The sequence below is a fragment of the Gopherus flavomarginatus genome, chromosome 8, assembly GCF_025201925.1.
Source record: "Gopherus flavomarginatus isolate rGopFla2 chromosome 8, rGopFla2.mat.asm, whole genome shotgun sequence".
Classification (NCBI taxonomy): domain Eukaryota; kingdom Metazoa; phylum Chordata; order Testudines; family Testudinidae; genus Gopherus; species Gopherus flavomarginatus.
The window spans coordinates 50,715,191-50,735,676 of NC_066624.1; the positions used below are offsets into that span (position 1 = coordinate 50,715,191).

The following is a 20,486-nucleotide window of genomic DNA, read 5'->3' on the forward strand; positions in this document are numbered from 1 at the left end:
CAGCCTAGCTGGGCTCCCTGGGGCACCCGATGCTGCTGTGGCTGAAGCCGAGCCTGGCGGGCAGGGAGCAGAGATTTTTGAGGATGCCATGGCAGAGCCATCAGCCCGAGGTGTGCGGGGCAGCCCAGGGAAGCGGGGCAGGCTGTGCTGCTGCTGGCCCCGCACCCCTGCAAACCCCGATCCCTGAGGCTGTTTGGGGGGGACTCACTCAGCCCCCGCAGGTGCAGGGAGGGGGGAGCAGCTGACTTAACATCCCACTGCCCCCGGAGCCCAGCCCCCAGGAGCTGCCCCACCACTTGCCTGTGCCAGAGCCCCGCCCCAGGAGCTGCCCCACCCCCAAGATCTGCCCCACCCCCGGCCTGTGCTAGAGCCCCTCCCCCAGGAGCTGCCCCGCCCATTGCCTGTGCCAGAGCGCCACCTCAAGGAGCTGCCCTGCCCCAGGCAGTGCCAGAGCCCCGCCCCCAGGCTCTGGGCTTTGTTCTCCTGCCTCCTTCTTCCCAGTACCCCCCACTCCCAGCTGCTCCCTCCCTGTGTCTGCAAACACTGCCCCGGGTGGGTCTCTGGGGCTGACTCTGCTGGCTGAAGTAGCCTCCATCTCTGCTCACGTCGGGGGGAGAGGAGGGACGAAGATAGGAGATGGTCCCAGGGTGTGAAAGCAAAATTAGGGGGCAGGGAAAGGAGGACTGTTTGGAAATGTGGGTTTTTTGTGGGGGGGGGGTGAGCCAGAGGGAGTCAGAAGAAGTTGGGCAGCAGAGGCTCATGGAAATTGAGGGGAACCCCCTGGGTGTTCCAGTGTTGGCCAGGGATTGTACAGCACCTAGCGCAATGTGGGTTCCTGATCTCAGTCATGGTCTGTGCAGCACCTGGGAGCCCTGATGTCTATTTCCTGATCACAGGCACTAGGAATGGACAGAGGGAAAACCTCAGCACCTAAAGGGTTAATGCAGCCCTGTGTGCAATCCCTGCTGGGTGGGGCTGCTGCTCTCCTGAGGGGTTGGCTGAGTAGACCAACAACACAATCCCAGTCCCATGTGGTCTAGTGATCTTGTTTCCTGGTTTCACCCAAGTAGCCTGGGGTTCAATTCCCAGTGTGAGAATAATGCAGAGCTTTTGTTCAGAGGGGAGGAAGGGCAAGGGGGAGGGATCCTAGAAGTAGGGCATTTGGACAGTGTGGGGAGGGGATCCCAGAAATTGGGGTGGGGGGCAGAGGTCTGAGGGGAGATCAGGGATGGATCCCAACATTGCGGAAAGTGGGCAGCATGGAGAGCCCAGGCCTGGCATGGGGACGGGGAAGAGTGACTCTGTCCTTCTAAACTCAGCACTGGCAGACTAGGCAGGCTTGGAAGAATTACTTATTTGTTAGTAAATGTCAATTTCTGTGTAAACACACAACCCAATGGCAAAATATTTCCATTGATAATCATCAAAATTGACAGATGGGCAAAGTAAGAAACATGCTGCTTGAGAATTTATTCTGTTCTAATCCTATAGGGGTCCCTTCTGCCTTAGATGCCACCATGTGGGTGTTTCATTTCCCTCCCCATTTTCACACAGAGACACAATTTCCTTTGCATGGATCCATGAACAGTAAAATCTTCCTGTGTCACTTGTCTGAGCCAGAGCATTCAATTCAACTGAAACCTTCTCTCCTGCAATGGCAATGGTCAAACAAAGGGGACGTGGCCACCTTCACCCCTGGCAGTGAGATATTCCCTCTCTTTCTTCAGGCTGCTGCTGTTATTCCATGAATCATCAAGGATGGAATAAAAAGCTGAGTTTACTCCAGGAAGAGGAAAGAAAGGAGCCACCAACTCCTTGAAAAATCTCAGTCCCCAGAGAATACCTGCCGCTGTTATTGGAATCCCTGATGTGTTGGTTGCTTGTTTATTTACACTGAGGATTGAGTCCTACTTTGTGCACCATGTTTGAGAATGAAAATCCTAACCCACCCTTTGAAATAACGACTGCAGCAGGACATGTTTATGTCCCTCTCCCAAAGCAGAAAGACCGATGGAGAAATGCCATGAGTCCAGGGTAATACTTCACTGCGGTTTTACCATTTCCACTCGCTAAACTCCCTCCCAACCTTCTGGGCTCCTAGAGCAGGGTACAGAGCCTGAGCCAAGATACGCATAATGCAATTTCACAGACCAAGCCGCATGACTCTGATTAATCTGACATGGGCCACCCAAGGTGTTTCGTTGCACTGTAGATGTATGCTAATGTTATGTCTACACTGTGATTAAAACACGCAGGGCACCTGTCTCAAAGCCCGGCCAACTGACTCGGGGTTATGGGGCTTGGGCTGCAAGACTATAACATTAAAGTGCAGACAGATGGGCTTGAGCCCAACCTCAGAGACCCCAGGAGGGTGAGGGTTTCTGAACCCAGGCTTCAGCGTGAACACAAATATCTGCACCACAGTTTTTAGCCCCTCAGCGTTAGCTCCATGAGCCCAAGTCAGATAACCCAGGCCAGCCATGCTGCCATCTTTATCCTAGCAGAGATGGACTCTACGGGCACATCTCCATTGCAATGTCAGCCCAGATGTGGCACGCTGTGCTCAGAGTAGCACCTTGAAGCCCCATATTCACCACTCTCATATAATGATGATACAGTTTGTACAAAGTCTGCCTGGTGAGGTATCATTTCAAAAGTCTTGATCTGCTGAACATTAATATTGTGTTGGTCTGTGTGTGTAGCATTGGCTGGGAAGTTATGAAGTTTGCTCTGTGTGTGTTACTGAGATATGTTATGAGGTTGGGAAATGCCCACCACCAGCCTTTCAGGTGTGACAATGGAGGAACCAGACTCGCTGCTGGCCCATGAAAGGGATCCACACTCCCAAGAACTATCCCAGGAACCGTGTACAATGCAGACTTCTCCGAGATAACACAGCAACACTGGGCACTGCTTGACTCACATCCTAGCAAAGGAGCTTTCTAGAAAGTTGGAAGGAACTATGAAAGAGGGGTAGAGACATCATGACTTGGCCTGTCTCCCCACAACTCAACAGTTGGAAACACACCTGGATGACAAAACTGATTCAGAAATCAGAAGAGAATAATAATAATGCATTCAAACCAAAATCCCCAAACAGACTAGGGTATTGGTTTTTCAGCAGAAAATTTTCAGTTTGGGGGATTTTCTTTTCCCAGTCAGACTTTGCCAAGGGAAGCAGAGAGAAAATGTTTGAGCTGCCTCCTTCAGAACAGCTTGGCCTAGACACTAGCTCTGGTTCACTGTTGGGGCCTTGCTCAGGATGGGAGTATTTTAAGAATTTGGGCAGGTCCCAGGGTGTTTGGGGGAGATCATGAGGATGTTACCTTTTGAGAGAAAATCTAAGAAATACAGGACTAGAAAAAAACATTTTAGAAATGTGGGATTTAGACATTTTATTTACAGCAATGGGGGGTCTGAATTTCTCAGAAGGTTTTTGTTTGTAGGAAGAAACATTGCTAGAGCTGTTATTGTACCAAAGGGGGAGATGGTTGTCTATAAAGGAGGGGTGAAGACCAAATGCCTCCAATGAGGATGGGATACAAAGCCATGCATGCAGAGCACAATGGATTAGAAGTTCATCACCTTAACCACTCAGTCATTTCACCTGAGCTGTCAGGAAATGGACAGGAAGAGAAATTTAAGTCCAGCAGAGATAGGGATATGATGGAGTTTTTAAATACTAAGCGTAAGCAGGGGCTGAATGAGCTCCCCACTCACATCTAGTGAGGAACTGGGGGAAAGACTTCAGGAACAGACCCTGTTTGCATAGACACACCTACTCTGCCTAGGTATGCAGCATGATGGGGTCGCTTTCCCAAAATGACCAGTTTGGGATGGTGGTGGGTTACAAATCACTTTAGGACTGAGTGGAATGAAATGTTATTCTCCTTCCTGTATGAGTGAAGGGCAGCAGAACATACCTATTGCGTCCTGATGGAGGGGTAGGCACCTCAGGGCCTGAGCCAGCCCCTGTGGAGGGCAGGGAGGGAGCACTACTCAGCAGCACTCTGTCCCAGCTCTTTCCCAACCCCACCCTCAGCCTGAGACTCTGTCTCCCAGCCCGGCGTCTACCCCTTTACCACTGTCCACACCCCTCTCCCCAGCAAGCAACAGCCCCACTCCCAGCCCCAGTTCTCGACTGTGGCTTCTGAGGGGCCACAGCCATGGATAAGAGGGCACAGTGTGAAATGTTTGGGGACCACTGGTTTAGGGTGACATCCTCAATCACTTCTCTGTCACCACGGGCAGCCCAGAGCCTTTTGAATACCGGCAGCGGCTGAGATTTAAAGGGGTCAGAGATCCCTGCGGCTGCAGGCAGCCCAGAGCCCTTTCAATCCCGGCCACAGCTAAAGTGGATAGAGTGGGGCTGGGATTTCAAGGGCTTAGGCTCCTCTCAGCAACAGCTCTGGGCCCTTTAAATCGCTGCCCCTGCCCCACAAAGCTCTGGATTCCCCCAGCCACCGAGCCCCAGACCCTTTAATTTGACTCTGAGGGCTCCCAGGCACCTCTTCAGCTGGGAGCCCCTGATTGATTTAAAATCAAGTATCACCACCCCACCCCCAACCTTCCTTTTTGACCCATAGCTGTTTTGGTGGGGCGGTGCTGGGGAAGAAGGGTTTGTTTCTGCAGGGCTGGGCGGGGTGTTTCCACCGGGCCGGGAAGTCCTGAGGTGGGGGTGGTTCCGCAGGGCCGGGGGGTTTCCGCCCTTAGCTGTTTTCTTTAGAGTAATGTGGCCCTCGCCGCTTTACGAGTTGTGCAGGCAGGCTGACGGCATTCGCTGGGCCTTTCGCTTGTGTGGATTCTCTGATGGGTAATAAGGTTTGAGCTGCGATTGAAGGTTTTCCCACACTCGCAGCATTCGCAGGACCTGTCGTCCCCCCTCCTCCTCCCGCTCCGTGGATTCTCTGATGCCTAATAAACTGTGAGCTGCATTTGAAGGTTTTCCCACACTCACGGCATTCGTAGTGCCTGTCTCCTGTGTGGATTCTCTGATGCCTATTAAGGGCTGATCTTTGAGTGAAGAGTTTTCCACACTCACGGCATTCATAGGGCCTCTCCCCTGTGTGGATTCTCTGATGTTGAGAAAGGCGTGATCTGTAAGTGAAGCTTTCCCACACTCAGCGCATGTATTTTTTTGCTTTTCCCTGCAGATTTCCTGCTGTATTCTGGTTTCCTTAAGGCCCTTCTGAGTTCCCTGACAGGAAATAAATTTATCCATTTTCTCCCCTGGCTGGTTTCCCTGCTCTTTTTCTGGTCTGTGCTGAACCTCACAGGATCTTCCCTGCTCGTGACTGCTGGACACATTCCTTTTCATTCTTTGCGATAATGCTCTGTGTTTATCCACTTGCTCAACATTTCCCTGCTGAGAATTCTGCTCCTCTTTCTCACACGTCATTGCATCACCTGCTGTGATAGAAACAGAAATCTCAAACAGGGATGGAAAGGGTAAGGCCAAACCAGGTTCAATTTCCAGGGTTCAATTTCTAGAGAAGTTGCTCCAGAGGTAGGAAGGGGGATTGAAGACAAGATGGAGATGATGCAGCTGCACTTTATATTCCTTTTGCCATGTGGCTTGTACTTCCTGTGTCCCAAACACAAGCTTCACAGCACATGGCATGGAAAAGCTTTGGAGATCTCATTACACAGGCATACCCCAGCGTGTCTTGCTGACTCAATAGGTGTATCCCCTTGGTCCATGGGTTCATTGTACAGCTGATGACCCTCAATGGGCCATCAAACAGGCTAGGCAGTGTTGATGCCAATATGTCTGGGGGTGTCATCCAGAAGCACTGCACAAGTCTGGAAATACAGATATACCCTACATATCTGTAACTCACAATACAAGGGTGATAGAAACATAGAAACAAAATTATCATACTTCACAAATCATAACATTTTCATTGCCACTTTACATGGCATACCTAGCATGATTCATTGCAATTTTATCAGATTATATTATTTTATTATTAATACCAAAGGGTCTCACAATTTCATGCAGTCTCACACTTGCTAAACTAGTGAATTCCCAGGACCAGTTCCCCAGGTCCTTGAAGATGCCAAACACTGTGCTTATGAGGGATTGAAATACCCACATATCTGCTGGGAACACACACACAGACACTGTGTCAGTCTATACCCCTGTGTTCACTCTTCTAGAAAATTATGATCAATTTTGTACCCAGTATGGCTTGTGAGGTATCATTAGAAAACACATAACCTACTGAATATTATCCTCCTGTTAAAATGTGTAGTAACACTGTATGTAAAATTGTGAGATTTTACAGTATGGTATTACTGAAAAAGTTTCAGTTCTGGGGAACACCCACAGACCAGTTCCTCAGAGACAGCAAGGTAAACAGCTGGTCCAATAGTCATTCTCCTGCAGGGGGAAGGTGTGAAGACATTAAGGGCTGGTCTACAGTACGGGAGGAAACCGATCTTAGATACGCAACTTCAGCTACGTGAATAACGTAGCTGAAGTAGAATATCTAAGATCGGATTACTCACCCATCCTCACCGCGCTCGATCGATGTCCGCGGCTCCCCCTATCGAATCCACAACTCGGTTCGGGTTGGTGGAGTTCCGGAATCGATATAAGCGAGCTCGGGGATCGATATATGGCGTCTAGATGAGACACGATATATCTATCCCCGAGCAATCGATTTTAACCCGTCGATACAGTGGGTAGTCTAGACGTAGCCTTATATTCCATCACAGGGATCTATTAAGGCTGTTGTGGAAAACAACCACAGGACTGATTTTGAATCAGCTCAGCCTGAGGCTCTTTTCTTGGTTACAAGCACGCAGGGGGCGACAGCTATTGGAATACTGTCCCCGAGCTAAAAATCACACAAGCCTTTTACAACTTAAAACCACAAACAATGACACATACGTTGCACGTTAATTTCCTTATTTGGAATATATTGCAAAATATGATGTAGGTCAAAAGCAAGCTGAATAATCAGTTTTCCATATTTGGCCTTTCCTGTTATTTTTATTACACCTGGTGATATGGGAGCAAGACTCTCCATGTCTCAAGAAATGTCACTACCAACCTGGGCCATTTTCACATGCTAGGGTACAATCTAGATCAGAGAGGAGTTGTGTCATCTGTAATCTTGGGTGAGATTCAGAGTTCTGCTGCTGGAGCTCCCCTGTCTTGATACTCCCAGCCAGCGTTCAAGGACGCACTGAGTGTCTGTATGATAAGTAACCCTGGACTGGCAGCTCTGACTCCAGCCGCCTGCTTGTTACACCCCAAGCACATTCTGGTTTGGGTAGAGAAGGCTCAGGGTTTGAGAGAAGGCTGGGCGTAGGGACCTTCTGTTCATTATTCTGGACCTAACCCCCAGTTTTACTTGAGTAAAGAGGAGATATTTGACATTGTATGATACTGCTCCTGTGCTCTGTTCCCAAAGTGTTCTGCAGCAGAGGAGGGTCTCCGGTAGTATGTGTGTCACTGGCCTATTGGGGTGATGCTGAAACAAGACAGGGTACAGATGGCATTGTGGGGGTGGCATGAACCTTCACTCTTCATTTCCCCTTCCAAGAACAGAAGGGACAGGAATCCTGACCCAGCAAGACCATCGTCTCAAAGTTCTCCTGCATGACATCCCTGTAGAGGGCTCTCTGAGTGGGGTCCAGCAGAGTCCCCTCTTCCCTGGAGAAATACACAGCCACCTCATCGAAGGTCACCGGCCCCTGAAAGAGCAAGAGTCCAACACTCAGTACCTGCTGACCCACTCACCACCCCACTAATCACGGAACAGCAGCACCAAGGAAATGGAAGCTCCGGAACGCACATGTTAACAGAGTCCCACCTCACCTTGCTTACAGCAGCCAGGAGGTATCAGAGGGTAGAAAGAGAGAACCTTTGTGTCTCCCAGCTGACAGACAGAAGCAGGGTCTTCACATTTATCACATAGCTACTAGCCAGAGCTAAATATAGGAGATGGGCTGTCTCTGGACCCTGTTAGTGGCTCCCTGGTAGGAATCCCAGCACTCTCCAAATAAAATATATGGAAGAAAGGGGAAGTCAATAGTAAAGAATAGAAGTTAGAAGGTCAGAATTATAGTGCCCATTAACAAAGGTTTAGAGAAAATAGAGCCTATCAAACTAACGAGATATCCTTACTGGATGAGACCAAAAGTTTAGTTGCCGCAAATAGTATTGATGTAATATACCTAAACTTCTGTAAGGGACATGACTTGATCACCACAATATTTTTACTAAAAAAACTAGAATGATACAAAATAAACATGGCATACATTAAATAGATTAAAAACTCTGATAGTAAATGGGGAACCATGGTCGAGTGGATTTCTTTCTAGCAGGTTCCTGCAGGGATTGGTTCTTGGCCCTGTGCTATTTAACATTCTTATCCATGACTTAGAAGAGAGTACAAAATCATCACTGATAAAGTTGACAGTTGCCACAAAGATTGGGGTTGGTGGTAATTAATGAAATGCCAGGAGATTCAGGCTCCATCACTGGGAGTCTGGGAAGTTGTCCCAGCCCTGGCTGGAGGGTTATTTCCTGTTCCACAAAGAGGGGAAGTTCCATTCCCAACTCCTGTGCCTTGAAATTAGGACCTATCTGACACTACACCCCCATATTCATCATAGTGGTATGATTATAATATGATTAGGACATAATTATGATCTATTTTGTACAAGATGCATCATGTGTGGTGTCACTGGAAAAGTTCTGATTTGCTGAATATGATTATCCTATTTGTGTGCACATATCATGTTCGTATCTGAAGTTATGGATATTGACTCTGTATCTGTATTTCAAATGTGTTTACTCTGGGTAACACCCACAACGAGCCTTTCAGGTACAACAATGAAGAAGTCAGACAGCGCTGATGGCTCAACAAAGACAATGGACTGTGGAAGAGCTTAGCCTTCCTGTGAATGTTTCCGCCAGCCTGGGAGTCATGGCTACTATGACTCAGCAGGGCCTGTGACCAGACCACATGACACTAAACTCCATTTTAGTACCTGTATTTTTCCACAAACTGGACTAGGAACTGAGTTTGGAACAAAAGGTTCCCACCATATGGAAAAGCTACATAAGGTGGGGTGTGACATCATCTCTTGGCCTCATTCCCCACACAAGAGAACTCCTGGAAACACCTGAGAAACAAAAACGGATGTGGGGGAAGTGCTGCTCCTAGGATCAAGAGATTTCTAGCTTGTGTATGGAAACTTGGGGGACTGCTTGTACCATCAGTCAGGGTGAGAAATTGCTAATTCAAATTCTATCCATCTAGTATCTTAGGCTTAGTCTGAGTTTTGGTTATTTGCTAAATAATCTGCTTTGATCTGTTTGTTATCACTTATAATCACTTAATCTTTCTGCAGTTAATAAACTTGTTTGATGCTTTATCTTAACCAGCGTATTTTGAGTGAAGTGTCTGGGGAAAATCTCAGTTTGTTGAGAACATCTGTCCCATATCGAGGGGAAGGGGAACTATATTAATGAGCTTGCATTATAGAGATCCCCGTGCACTATAAGATGGTATAATTCTGGATTTATACTACAGCAAGTGTGCAAGGTGGGGGAGTGGGAGTGTCCTTGAGTGGCTTAGGCAGAGCACTCAGGTAGCTTAGTTGGCAGCATGGAGCCACTTGCTGTTCTGTTGGGTGATAACAGGCCCTGGAGATGGTGGCGAAATCTCCAGCAAAGCAGTGTGAGAAGGACCAGCCCAGCGTGAGGGTTAGAGGACACAGTAGTTCCCAGAAACTCCACAAACTGCCGCCTGGGGGTGACAACCCATCATGCCCTACACGACACAAGTCTCAGCAGGTTTGTCACATGCTGTCCCCTCCCTTTCTCCACCCGAGATATTTCCTGCTTCCCACCACCTCTAGCAATTCCCACCCTCCTATGCATTTATTGCTCCTCAACCTCCAAGCACAGCCCACCACCACCTCCCTGATAATCTCTTACCTGAGCTAGCTCCATTGCAGCCATTTCCTTGCCCGTGGGAGGACGAGATGATCTGCAGCGAAACATGGATGTTATTCTCTGGCCTGCCGGGGTGAAAAGGGCAAGGTGTGAGAATTCAGACTAGGCTTTTGTCCATTCCAAAAGCCGATTCCCCCCAGCTTTTCCCCTGCTAATGCATATTCTAAGTTCTGGCACACTGTGAAGCACAGAGTGACCTTATTCCAGTACAGGCCTAGCCCCCTCCCACCAGGGTGTAACCCTCTGACACATGGGGAAACCCTCCCAGTAACAGTCTCTCTCTTACACGTATCAAGTTTGCGGACAACACCAAGATGGGAGGGGTTGTAAGTGCTTTGGAGGATTGGATTAAAATTCAAAATGATCTGGACAAACTGGAGAAATGATCTGAAGTGAATAGGATGAAATTCAGTAGAGACAAGTGCAAAGTACTCCATGTTGGAAGGAACAATCGGAGGCCAGAGAAGAGCAGAAACAGAGTCACTTTGGGGGATTCTCCCTGTCATTGTCCCCAAGGCAGCTGTCTCAGGTTTACAAAGGTGTTTCATGTTCCAGCCTTTATACAGTCTCTCCTGGGAGTGCCCCTTTCATGGACTGGGCCTAGTTTTAGTTTTTGGTAGTTAACAATCTTGGTTTATTGTTCATCTAACCAGTACGTGTGGATTGAAGTGTGTTGGAAACTCTGTTTGGGATAACAAGCTGGTGCATGTCATTTTCCAATGATGAAATGACAGACTTCATATGAGCTTGCGTCGTTCAGTAGCATGCTGGACAGTGCAAGATGCACATTTCTGGGGGAAAGGTGGGCACTTGAGAATTTGCTGGTTTTCTCCTGAGGTGTAATTCTTGAGTGGCTGTCTAGCAGCACTCAATACTGTGTAGCTGGGAGTGAGTTACATGCTGGAGACTGTGTGTTAATTGGCCAAGAGGGGCTGTTCTCGCGGGAAAACAGGGGAAAAGGCAACCCAGGCCAGAGAACTGAGGGGACACAGCTATTTAACAGTCCAGATTCTACTCAGGGTAACGTCACAGACACTCACTATGACAGAGCCTCTTACAACACAGAGAAAGTAAATCCATATCCCAGAAATCGAAGACTCAGACAGAGGGCAAGTGTCCCTGGCACTGCTTCTTGCTGACAGAGAGGTTCAGAGACAGTGTGCGAATCCTGGGGAAGCTGGGAACAGGAAGCATGGGCTGGCGGGGTTCGGTGGAGAAAGGGAACAAGAAGGGCAGGGATATTACTGAATCCAGGATCTCAGCAGTGCTAGATGACAGGATAGCACATAGTGCAGCCCATTGGAAAACACAATCCCAACTATACATACAAAATGATGGGGCCTAAATTAGTTGTTTCCACTCAAGAGATGGATCTTGGAGTCACTGTGGATAGTTCTCTGAAAACATCCACTCAATGTGCAGCAGCAGTGAAAAAAAGTGAACAATGTAGGAAATAATTAAGAAAGGGATAGATATGACAATATCTCATAGATCATATTTGTAAAAACAGCAAATAAATCCATGATACACCCACATCTTGAATACTGCATGCAGATGTTGTCACCCCATCTCAAAAATAGATATATTGGAATTGGAAAAGGTTCAGAAAAGGGCAACAAAAATGATTAGGGATATGGGACAGTTATGCCAGACCTAACCTCCAGTTTCACTTCAGCAAACAGGAGATATTTGACACTGTGCAATACGGCTCCTGTGCTCTGTTCCCAAAGTGTTCTGCAGCAAAGGACGGTCTCCGGTAGTATGTGTGTCACTGGACTATTGGGGTGATGCTGAAACAGGACAGGGTACACATGGCATTGTGGGGGTGGCATGAACCTTCTCTCTTCATTTCCCCTTCCAAGAACAGAAGGGACAGGAACCCTTACCCAGCAAGACCACCGTCTCATAGTTCTCCTGCATGACATCCCAGTAGAGGGCTCTCTGAGCGGGGTCCAGCAGAGCCCACTCTTCCCTGGTGAAATACACAGCCACCTCCTCAAAGGTCACCGGCCCCTGAAAGAGCAAGAGTCCAACACTAAGGACTTGCTGCCCCACTCACAGCCCCACTATTTGTGGCAGAGAGGAGTGAATCAAATGGAAGCTCTGGGTGGATTGTAGTCAGGAGAGTCCCACCTCGACCTTGCTCAGAGTATCCAGCAAATACCAGGGTGAAGGGATGAAGAGAGAGCCTCTTGTCTCTCCCAGCAGATCCATCACCCCACTATTAGCCACTGACTGATACAGGAGATGGAACCCCCAGCAGGGTCCAGGGAGAGCTCGCTGGTAGAACGCCCAACACCCTCCTCATTGTGAGGAGCGGGATATGAAGGGAGAGGCAGCTCCAATAAGCCTGACTCATGGGTGCCCCCTTCATGTCTCACAGCAGCTGCTGGTTAGTGAGGTCAGGCTCCAGCACTAGGAGTCTGGTCAGTTTGACTAGCTCCATGTAGGTGGGCTATTTTCTTTCTTCACAAATTAGGGCATTTCCACCTCCAAACCTCCTGGGTCTGTTCCTAGAATCTAGGCCACTTATTAAATAACTCCCAGCAGGTTTGCCACACCCTGGCCTCCTCCTTTCCCCACGCTGTGAATTTCCTGCCCCGCTCCAACCTCCAAACCAGACTCTGCAAACCTTCCCACCTCTGGTGTATTTGCTCTCCCTTTCCTCCAGTAGGAACCCACCAGCAACCCCCCGATAATCTCTACCTGGACTGACTCCACTGCAGCCATTTCTCTTCCCTGTCCCACGCCAGGCTGGGATGAGCTGGAGCAAAACATGGACGTCATTCTGCAGCCTGTCTGGGGGAGAAGGGCAGTTGTGGGCGTTTCAGAACCGGCTTTAGTTAATTTTACATCATAATTCCCCCAGGCCCTTTCCCTGCAGGCAGACGCCCTAGATTTCCTGCAGGCAGATACCCTAGATTTCATGCTGGGAAATGCTCAATCTGTTTATTACAATTTAGACCTGGCCCCTCCTGCCAGGCTAAGTCCACAGACACATTTTTAACCTCCCTTCTCCCTTCCCTCATCTCTTCTCTGAACACAAGGCTAGAAAAGAGCAGAACCAAAGGAGTCACTGTGGGGGATTCCCTCAGACACTGACCCCACGGCAGCCACACCCCAGCAGGGGGAATATGGAGTCAGGAACTGGCTTTTGCTCTGTCTGATCCTTGTTTTCTTCACTGGAAAGTGGTTCTGCCCAGGGATGCAGCAATACATGTGTCTGGGTGGACTAGAGAGCTGGAAATCTCTCCCCCACATTCATTTCTCACACTGCCCCTTTCAGTCTCTCCTTCCCCTGTCCTCCCTCCCTGCCCCTCTGGCTGGGACAGTCCCATTCCTGGGGGCTTTGCTCTCCCATGGCTGGATTTCCTTCTCTCAACCACTAATGGGAGGAGAAATGAGGTGGGGTTGTTTGTGCAGTCACTTTCTTGCCAGACCCTAGGACATTCCCTGAGGTCTTTCAGTTACCTGGAGACTCTGGCTCAGAATTTAGTAGTAACAGGGCCCAGGGCTGCCCTCGGAGGCTAGGACCAGCTGCAGAAAGTCATTTCTTGGGCCGGGCAGAGAAGAAGCTTTAATTAAGGTAACTTCCCAGCACAGAGCCCCACTGGGGGAGCAGCAGCTGCCAAGCCTGGTCTCCCAGATCACAATGGAGGCTGCAGTCTTTGACCCAGGAAGCTGAACCCCAATATCCTGAGCAGAGAGGGACAGCGCGTTTGAGCAGCTTCCCTCCTTTAGCTCTCTGGGGAGAGCAGCTAATGGGAGCCTCTCCTCACAGGGAGAATGGCTGATCTCATTTGCCTCACTGTCCATCTGGAATCACTCCTTGTCTCTCCATACAGTGACTCTGGATTAACAATTGTCTCAATGACACTAGATTTCAAAAAGAATGAGTTCAGAACGCTGTGGAAAAGACCATCGTGTAGCAGTGCTGACTCCCTTCCCACCTCCCTCACCTCCGCAGATCTAGGACAAGGACTGGGGGCATAAATTTTCCAAACGGAACCGACGGTTCCTACAGTTTTCAAAAGAGGAGAAAAGCAAAATCTGTTATTTCAAACTAACAGTGTTTGATAAGTGGACAGAAAGTTATCACAGTGACGGCACGTGACTGGGGAATGCCGGGCAGTGCTTGGAGCCAGGACTCTGCCACAAGTTGACCAGAGAGAAGGATCATGGTTAGCAGCAGCCCCCAGACACCCCCTAGTACCCAGAGCCCAGACCCCCCAACCAGGGGCCCCAGACACCCCCCAGCCAGGATCCCATCAGTTATTCCCTGGGACGCAGCCCCCAGAGTCCCTGGCCAGGGACCCCAGATACCCCTCAAAGCCCCACCAGCCAGAGAACCCGCACCAGACCATGATTTCCAGGTTGGGAATCCCAAAGAGTTACCCCCACCAAGAGCCCCCAGCAGCCAGGGACCCCATCAAGGGACCTCCCGCCCTGGGAACTCAGTCCCTCACTGCCCGCCTAGGAACTTCCCCACCCTCCAGAACGATCTACCCTGACATTTGCCTGGGACTCCCTCCTCTGCCCAGTGTGACCCCCTGATGCTTTACAGTGGGACCCCTCACTCTGCTTCCCTGGCATGCCCTGACCTAGTGCCAGGGATCCTCTCCCCCAGCTCTGTGCACTGGGCATGGCAACAAAACCAGGAACCAGCGGGGGAAGCACATACAGAGCCCCTGGCACAGAACCAGGCTCCCTCTAACCCTCTGTCCCGCCCCCCCAAGAGACACCCACCCCCACTGTTCTGCAGCCACCAGACCCCCAGCGATACCCAGTTCCAGGACTCATAGCCTCAGGGATGGGCACATCAGAACCACCACCCCCGAAAACCCCAAACCTCCACAACCCACCAACCTGACTAGGGTACCCCCTGCCCAGCCAGCCAGAGGCCTCCCCCTACCACAATGCCCCTTCAGCTGCAATCTCCCCACACAGACACCTTCCCTGCCCCTGCAAGTGTTACCTCACAGAGTGTGAGAAGTGGCTAGAAAGTTAACACCACCTCCTGCTGGCCAGTCACACAGGCAGAGAGAGCCTGGGGGGTGCTTCTTTAACAGGAGAATGGAAGGCCTAGAGGGCAAGAAAGGTCCACAGGCTGTCACTAGCAAATAATGGCCACCATGGATCCACCCCAGAGGCGGCTGCATCTTAGCACATTGGGAAACAACCCATCATATTCAATTAGAAATAAAACAACTAGAGAGAAGTGGGGCAAATGTTTGGGGTATTTTATATCAATCTTTGAGATACGCAGACAGAACCTGTCACAAACGACATTTGATAACATGAGAGAAAACCACCAAGATCGGAGGGGATTTGATGTTGCTATTAAATGACTAGTGGAAAAGGAGGACTGTTGGACTGGATTTTATATGACTGTCCAATACATAAACAGAATGTGATGGTCCCCCTCAGACCCAGGGCAACCATTCACGTGAGCAGCTCAGAGCCCTTTGAGGAGCTGATTTAAGGAGTGGGGGGAGCTGGAAGGCTCCCTGGACAATGGACGGGGGCCGCAGGGGGATTGGAAAATGGGGTCTGGGCAGTCTCCATGGGGGATGTGCTCTTCCCTTCCCTTTCCTGGCAGAGAACGGGCACCTCATCCCATCCCATCCCCACTCCACGGGGAGCTATGTTCTGGGGAATGACCCAGGGCAACAATTTCCCACCCAAACAAGGGCAAATCGCTGCAGATAAAATGGGTGGGAAAATCCACCCCCTATGGAAGAGATTTTAAATTGACATTTGAGAAGTATGGAGAGAAAAGGGAAAATTAGAGGCAATTAGAGAGCTGATCATTGGGGGAGGAGGAGAATCTCCCTGGATTTTATAGCCACGTGTGATAATGAGAGAGAAAAGGGGAAATCTTGAGAGAATGTGTATGTGGGAGGAAGTGGCAAAAACAGGGACATGATCCAGTTAACTCACCTCCCCCCCCCCGCACCCCGGGAATGTCCTGGCTGCACAGAGACAGATCTACCGCCCCACACCCCAGTGACCTCCCCCTCCCTGCAACTCCGGCTTCTCCCCGCCCTGACACCCTCACACACCAAAGGGGGAGGGCTCTGCCAGCACCTCCCCTGAGGTCAGCTCCTGCTCCTCCCCCAAGCCCGGATTGTGCCCTTTAGCCCCCCCACCCTGCCTCCAGCTGCCTGACCCCCCCATCCCATCAATTTCCTGCTCAGCGCCCCCCCCCGCGCTCCCTGTTACTAACCCGCTCCGCTCCAGCCCCGCCCCCAGCGCCCGGCTGAACGTTACGGCTGGTCCGGGCAGGTGGAAGGGCAGCGGCTTCAGCGGCTGTTACTGCGCATGCGCAGTGCCCAGGAGTAGCACATTGCTATGGGGAGCGATTTAATACACCACCCCCCCCGCCGGGCCCCGGCCCCCCCATCCCAGCTGGGCGGGCGTATCCTGCTGCAGCTCCACTGGGGCCGAGGCGGCTCCGAGGCTCCTCCCAGGCTCCCCGAGGCAGAGTCACTTTCCCTTCCCCCGGGGTCTCTTACTCCCCGGGGGCTCCGGGTCACAATGTCTCACCGCCCTTCCCCCGCCTTCAGCTCCGGCTTGTCCCCTCCCCTCCCGCCCCCGCCAGCCACACCAAGGGGAACCCCCGGGCCCCAGTCTCTGTCCCCACCTGGACCCCAGCGGGGCCCGGGGGCAGATCCTGGCTGCAGCTGAGAACAGCTGCTCCGCTCCGGCTCGGGCAGCTCCAGCGCTGCTGGCAGCACGTGGAGAACCAGGGAGCAGCTGCTCAACCCGGGCTCCGCGTCACAATGTGCCATAGCCCCGCCCCTGAGCTGAGCCAGAGCCCCGCCCCCAAGAGCTGCCCCGCCCCCAGGAGCTGACCCGCCCCCGGGCTGTGCCAGAGCCCCACCCCCAGGAGCTGCCCCGCCCCCGAGCTGAGCCAGAGTCCCGCCCCCAGGAGCTGCCCCGCCCCTGAGCTAAGCCAGAGCCCCGCCACCAGGAGCTGCCCCGCCCCTGGACTGAGCCAGAGTCCCACCCCCAGAAGCTGCCCCGCCCCCGGGCTGTGCCAGAGCCCCACCCCCAGGAACTGCCCCGCCCCCAAGCTGAGCCAGACTCCCGCCTCCAGGAGTTGCCCCGCAACCAGGCTGTGCCAGAGCCCCACCCCCAGGAGCTGCCCCGCCCCTGAGCAGAGCCAGAGTCCCGCCCCCAAGAGCTGCCCAGTGTTGGGTCTCTGGGCTTTGTTCTCCTGCCTCCTTCTTCCCAGCACAGCCCCCTCGCCAGCTGCTCCCTTCCTGTGTCTGCAAACACCACCCCCCCGGGGCTGGCTGCAGCGCTCGCTGGGGCTGTCTCCAGCGGCTGAAGTTGCCTCCATCTCTGCTTCACCTGGAGGGGGAGAGATGAAGAGAGGAGATGGTCCCAGGGTGTGAAAGCAGAACAAGGGGGCAGGGAAAGAAGGACTGTTTGGAAAGGTGGTTTTTTGCGGGGCGGGAGTGATCCAGAGGGAGTCAGAAGAAGTAGGGCACTCCCTGGGTGTCCCAATGTTGGTCAGGGTTTATACAGCACCTTGCACAATATGGGGTCTGATCTCAGTCATGGTCTGTGCAGCACCTGGGAGCCCTGATGTCTGTTTCCTGATCACAGGCTCTGGGAATGGAGAGAGGGAAACCTCAGCACCTGAAGGTTAATGCAGCCCTGTGTGCAACCCCTGCTAGTGTGACTGGACAGCAAATGTGAAAAACTCAGACAGGGGGTGGGGGTAATAAGCAGCTATATAAGAAAAAAGACCCAAAAATCAGGACATCCAGTCACACTAGTCCTTGCTGCTCTCATAAGGGGTAGGCTTAGAGAGGGTTTGGCTACACTTGCAGCTGTACAGCGCTGGGAGTTAAAGCTGTCTTCCTACAGCTGTGTAGGGAAAGCGCTGCAGTGTGGACACACTGACAGCTACCAGCACTGCAGTGTGGCCACATTTGCAGCGCTGTTGGGAGTGGTGCATTATGGGTAGCTATCCCAGTGTTCAAGTGGCTGCAACGTGCTTTTCAAAAGAGAAGGGTGGGGCAGAGTGTGACAGGGAGCGTAGGGGAGACAAAGCGAGTGGATTTTTGGAGCTGACACTGTGTCAGCTCCCTGCCTGGCAAGTTCAAGCCTCCTCCCCAACCCCTCTCTCATTCACTAAATGCAAATAGCCGCCTTTGTTTTTTTCGTCACAGACCAGATAAGCAGCTGCTCCAAAACAGACCCCCCCCCCCGTGTCCACCAGGCTGCTTCTCTCCTCAAGCAAACACCAGCTGTGGGCGTTCCAAAGGGATCCCCCTGCCTCTGCTCATTCACTGCAAACAGTAACTGTGTTTGGTTTTAAGCTAAGCAGCTCCGGGAGCCCCGAGCTCACAACAAAACAAACAGAGGCATCACACCAAAACAAAGAGCGTTATCTCTACTTAAAAGCATTATGGGAAGGTTCCGGAGGTCAGTGACAGCGTAGTAAGATTAATCACTGTTTACACTGGCACCCCAGCTCTGCAGCACCAGCTCTGTTCTCTTTATTCCTCTCGTCGAGGTGGAGTACTGCCAGCGCTGTAGCCAGGGAGATACAGCGCTGTATGTGCCTTGCCAGTGTGGACAGGGAGTAAGTTACAGTGCTGTAAAGCCACCACCAGCGCTGCAACTTTCCAGTGTAGCCAAGGCCTGAGTTATAGTAATAAAAGCAGCAAAGAGTCCTGTGGCACCTTATAGACTAACAGACGTATTGGAGCATGAGCTTTCGTGGGTGAATACCCACTTCGTCAGATGGAACAATAGTCCCATATGGGCTAGTCAGGATTTCTGGTTTTCATCCAGGTGCCTGGGTTCAACTTCTGGTATGGGAACAGTGCAGAGCTTTTGCCCAGAGCGGAGACAGGAATGGAAAGGGATACTGCCAGCAGGGGAGTTAAACAGTGTGGGGAGGGAATACCAGAAGTGGGGGTGGAGCAGTGGTCTGGGGGAAGATGAGGGAAGGATCCCAGCAGTGTGGGAAGTTGACAGCCTGGAGAGCACAGGCCTGGCGTGGGGACCTGGAAGAGTGAATGTGTCCCTCTAAACCCATCAACTGCAGACTAGGCAGGCTTGGAAGAATTACCTATTTGTTGGTAAATGTCAATTTCTGTGTAAACACACAACCCAATGGCAAAATATTTCCATCGATAATCATCAAAATTGACAGATGGGCAAAGTAAGAAACATGCTGCTTGAGAACTTACCCTGTTGTAGGAACAGCAGTGATCTGTGTGCTCTGTATAACCTGTGTGCTCAAAAGGTCTGTTACACTCCCCCCCACCCTTGTCTCCTCTCCCTCTTTGAATGCCTATGAAGTGGCTTTCCCCCTCTCCTTTGTACCTCCAGTGAATGCCCTTTGCCCGGCCCGTCTGGCCAGTGGTTCGCTGTGTTACATTCCATCATGCCTCAGGGAGACTTACCTTCATTGCACTGTCCATCACTGCGCTGTGGGACACTTACCTTAAAGGATCCTGACATCTCTACTGCCAGGCCTGTCCTGGGAGCATGAATGTGACACCCCCCTACTCATCTTCTTTGGCCTATCCTGGGAGTGTGAGTATGACACTCTCCCTCCTCCCTTCTTTTGAGCTTAGCTATCAATATAATACATGTGCTGTTTTCTACCAAACTCTGGGGGGTCATTAGTTCTCCCAAAGCTTACTAGCTGACCCAATTTTGGGTTACAGAAGTAACATTGTTTGATCTGTTATTGTACTAAAGGGGGAGAGAGTTGTCTGTAAAGGAGGGTGAAGATTAAATGCATCTCCTGAGGATGGGATTTGAACCCATCTGTGCAGAGCACAATGGATTAGCAGTCCATCATTTTAACCACTTGGCCACCTCACCTGAGCTGCAAGGAAAGGGACAGGAGGAGAAATCTAAGGCCGGCAGAGATAGGGACACTAAGGAGTTTTTAAATACTAAGCGGAAGCAGGGTCTGAGTGAGCTCCCCCCTCACATCTAGTGAGGAGCTGGGAAAGACTTCAGGAACAGATCGTGTTTGCACAGACACATCTACTCTGCCCAGGTATGCAGCATGGTGGGGCTACTTCCCCAAAATGACCAGTTTGGATGGTGGTGGGTTACAAATCACTTTAGGATGGAGTGGAATGAAATGTTATTCTCCTTCCTGTATGAGTGAAGGGCAGCAGAACATACCTAGTCCATCCTGATGGAGGGGGAGGTGGGTGAGGAATAGCTTTTATTGGACTGCAGAGAAGTGATTGAGGATGTCACCCTAAACCAATGGTCCCCAAACATTTCACACTGTGCCCTCTTAGCCATGGCTGTGGCCTCTCCGAAGCCACTATCGAGAACCGTGGCTGGGAGTGGGGCTGTTGCTTGCTGGGGAGTGGGGTGCAGACAGGGGTAGGGGGTCGAGGCCAGGCTGGAAGCCAGAGGCCTAGGCTGAGGGTGGGGTTGGGGAAGAGCTGGGACAGAGTGGGGTTGAGTTTTGCTCCCTCCCTGCCCTCCATGGGGGTTGGCTCAGGCCCTGAGGTGC

General features: G+C 51.3%; 1 protein-coding gene and 1 pseudogene across 1 annotated transcript; both read right to left on the minus strand.

Moving 5' to 3' along the window:
* Positions 1 to 1,036: 1,036 nt before the first annotated feature.
* Positions 1,037 to 20,486, minus strand: part of LOC127056902 (zinc finger protein 345-like) — a 65,193-nt pseudogene continuing 45,743 nt past the window's right edge.
* Positions 7,345 to 14,212, minus strand: LOC127057076 (zinc finger protein 510-like). The gene is made up of 4 exons (XM_050965737.1): positions 14,045 to 14,212; positions 12,617 to 12,771; positions 11,863 to 11,989; positions 7,345 to 7,481 (listed from the first exon to the last, which is right to left on the minus strand). The coding sequence occupies exons 1-4, from the start codon at positions 14,154 to 14,156 to the stop codon at positions 7,468 to 7,470; spliced, it is 408 nt and encodes a 135-aa protein (XP_050821694.1). The 5' UTR covers positions 14,157 to 14,212; the 3' UTR covers positions 7,345 to 7,467.

Bases quoted from the DNA above. Each gene is read 5' to 3' on its own strand.
- LOC127057076 (XM_050965737.1), bottom strand. From the start codon at position 14,156: ATGATCCTTCTCTCTGGTCAACTTGTGGCAGAGTCCTGGCTCCAAGCA. The intron at 12,772-14,044 runs GTTAGTTTGAAA...TCCCCCAGACAG, and splicing joins CTGTCCACTTATCAAACACT to GCTGCAGAATGACGTCCATG. The intron at 11,990-12,616 runs GTGGGAAGGTTT...TTGCTCTTTCAG, and splicing joins GGAGAGCAAATACACCAGAG to GGGCCGGTGACCTTTGAGGA.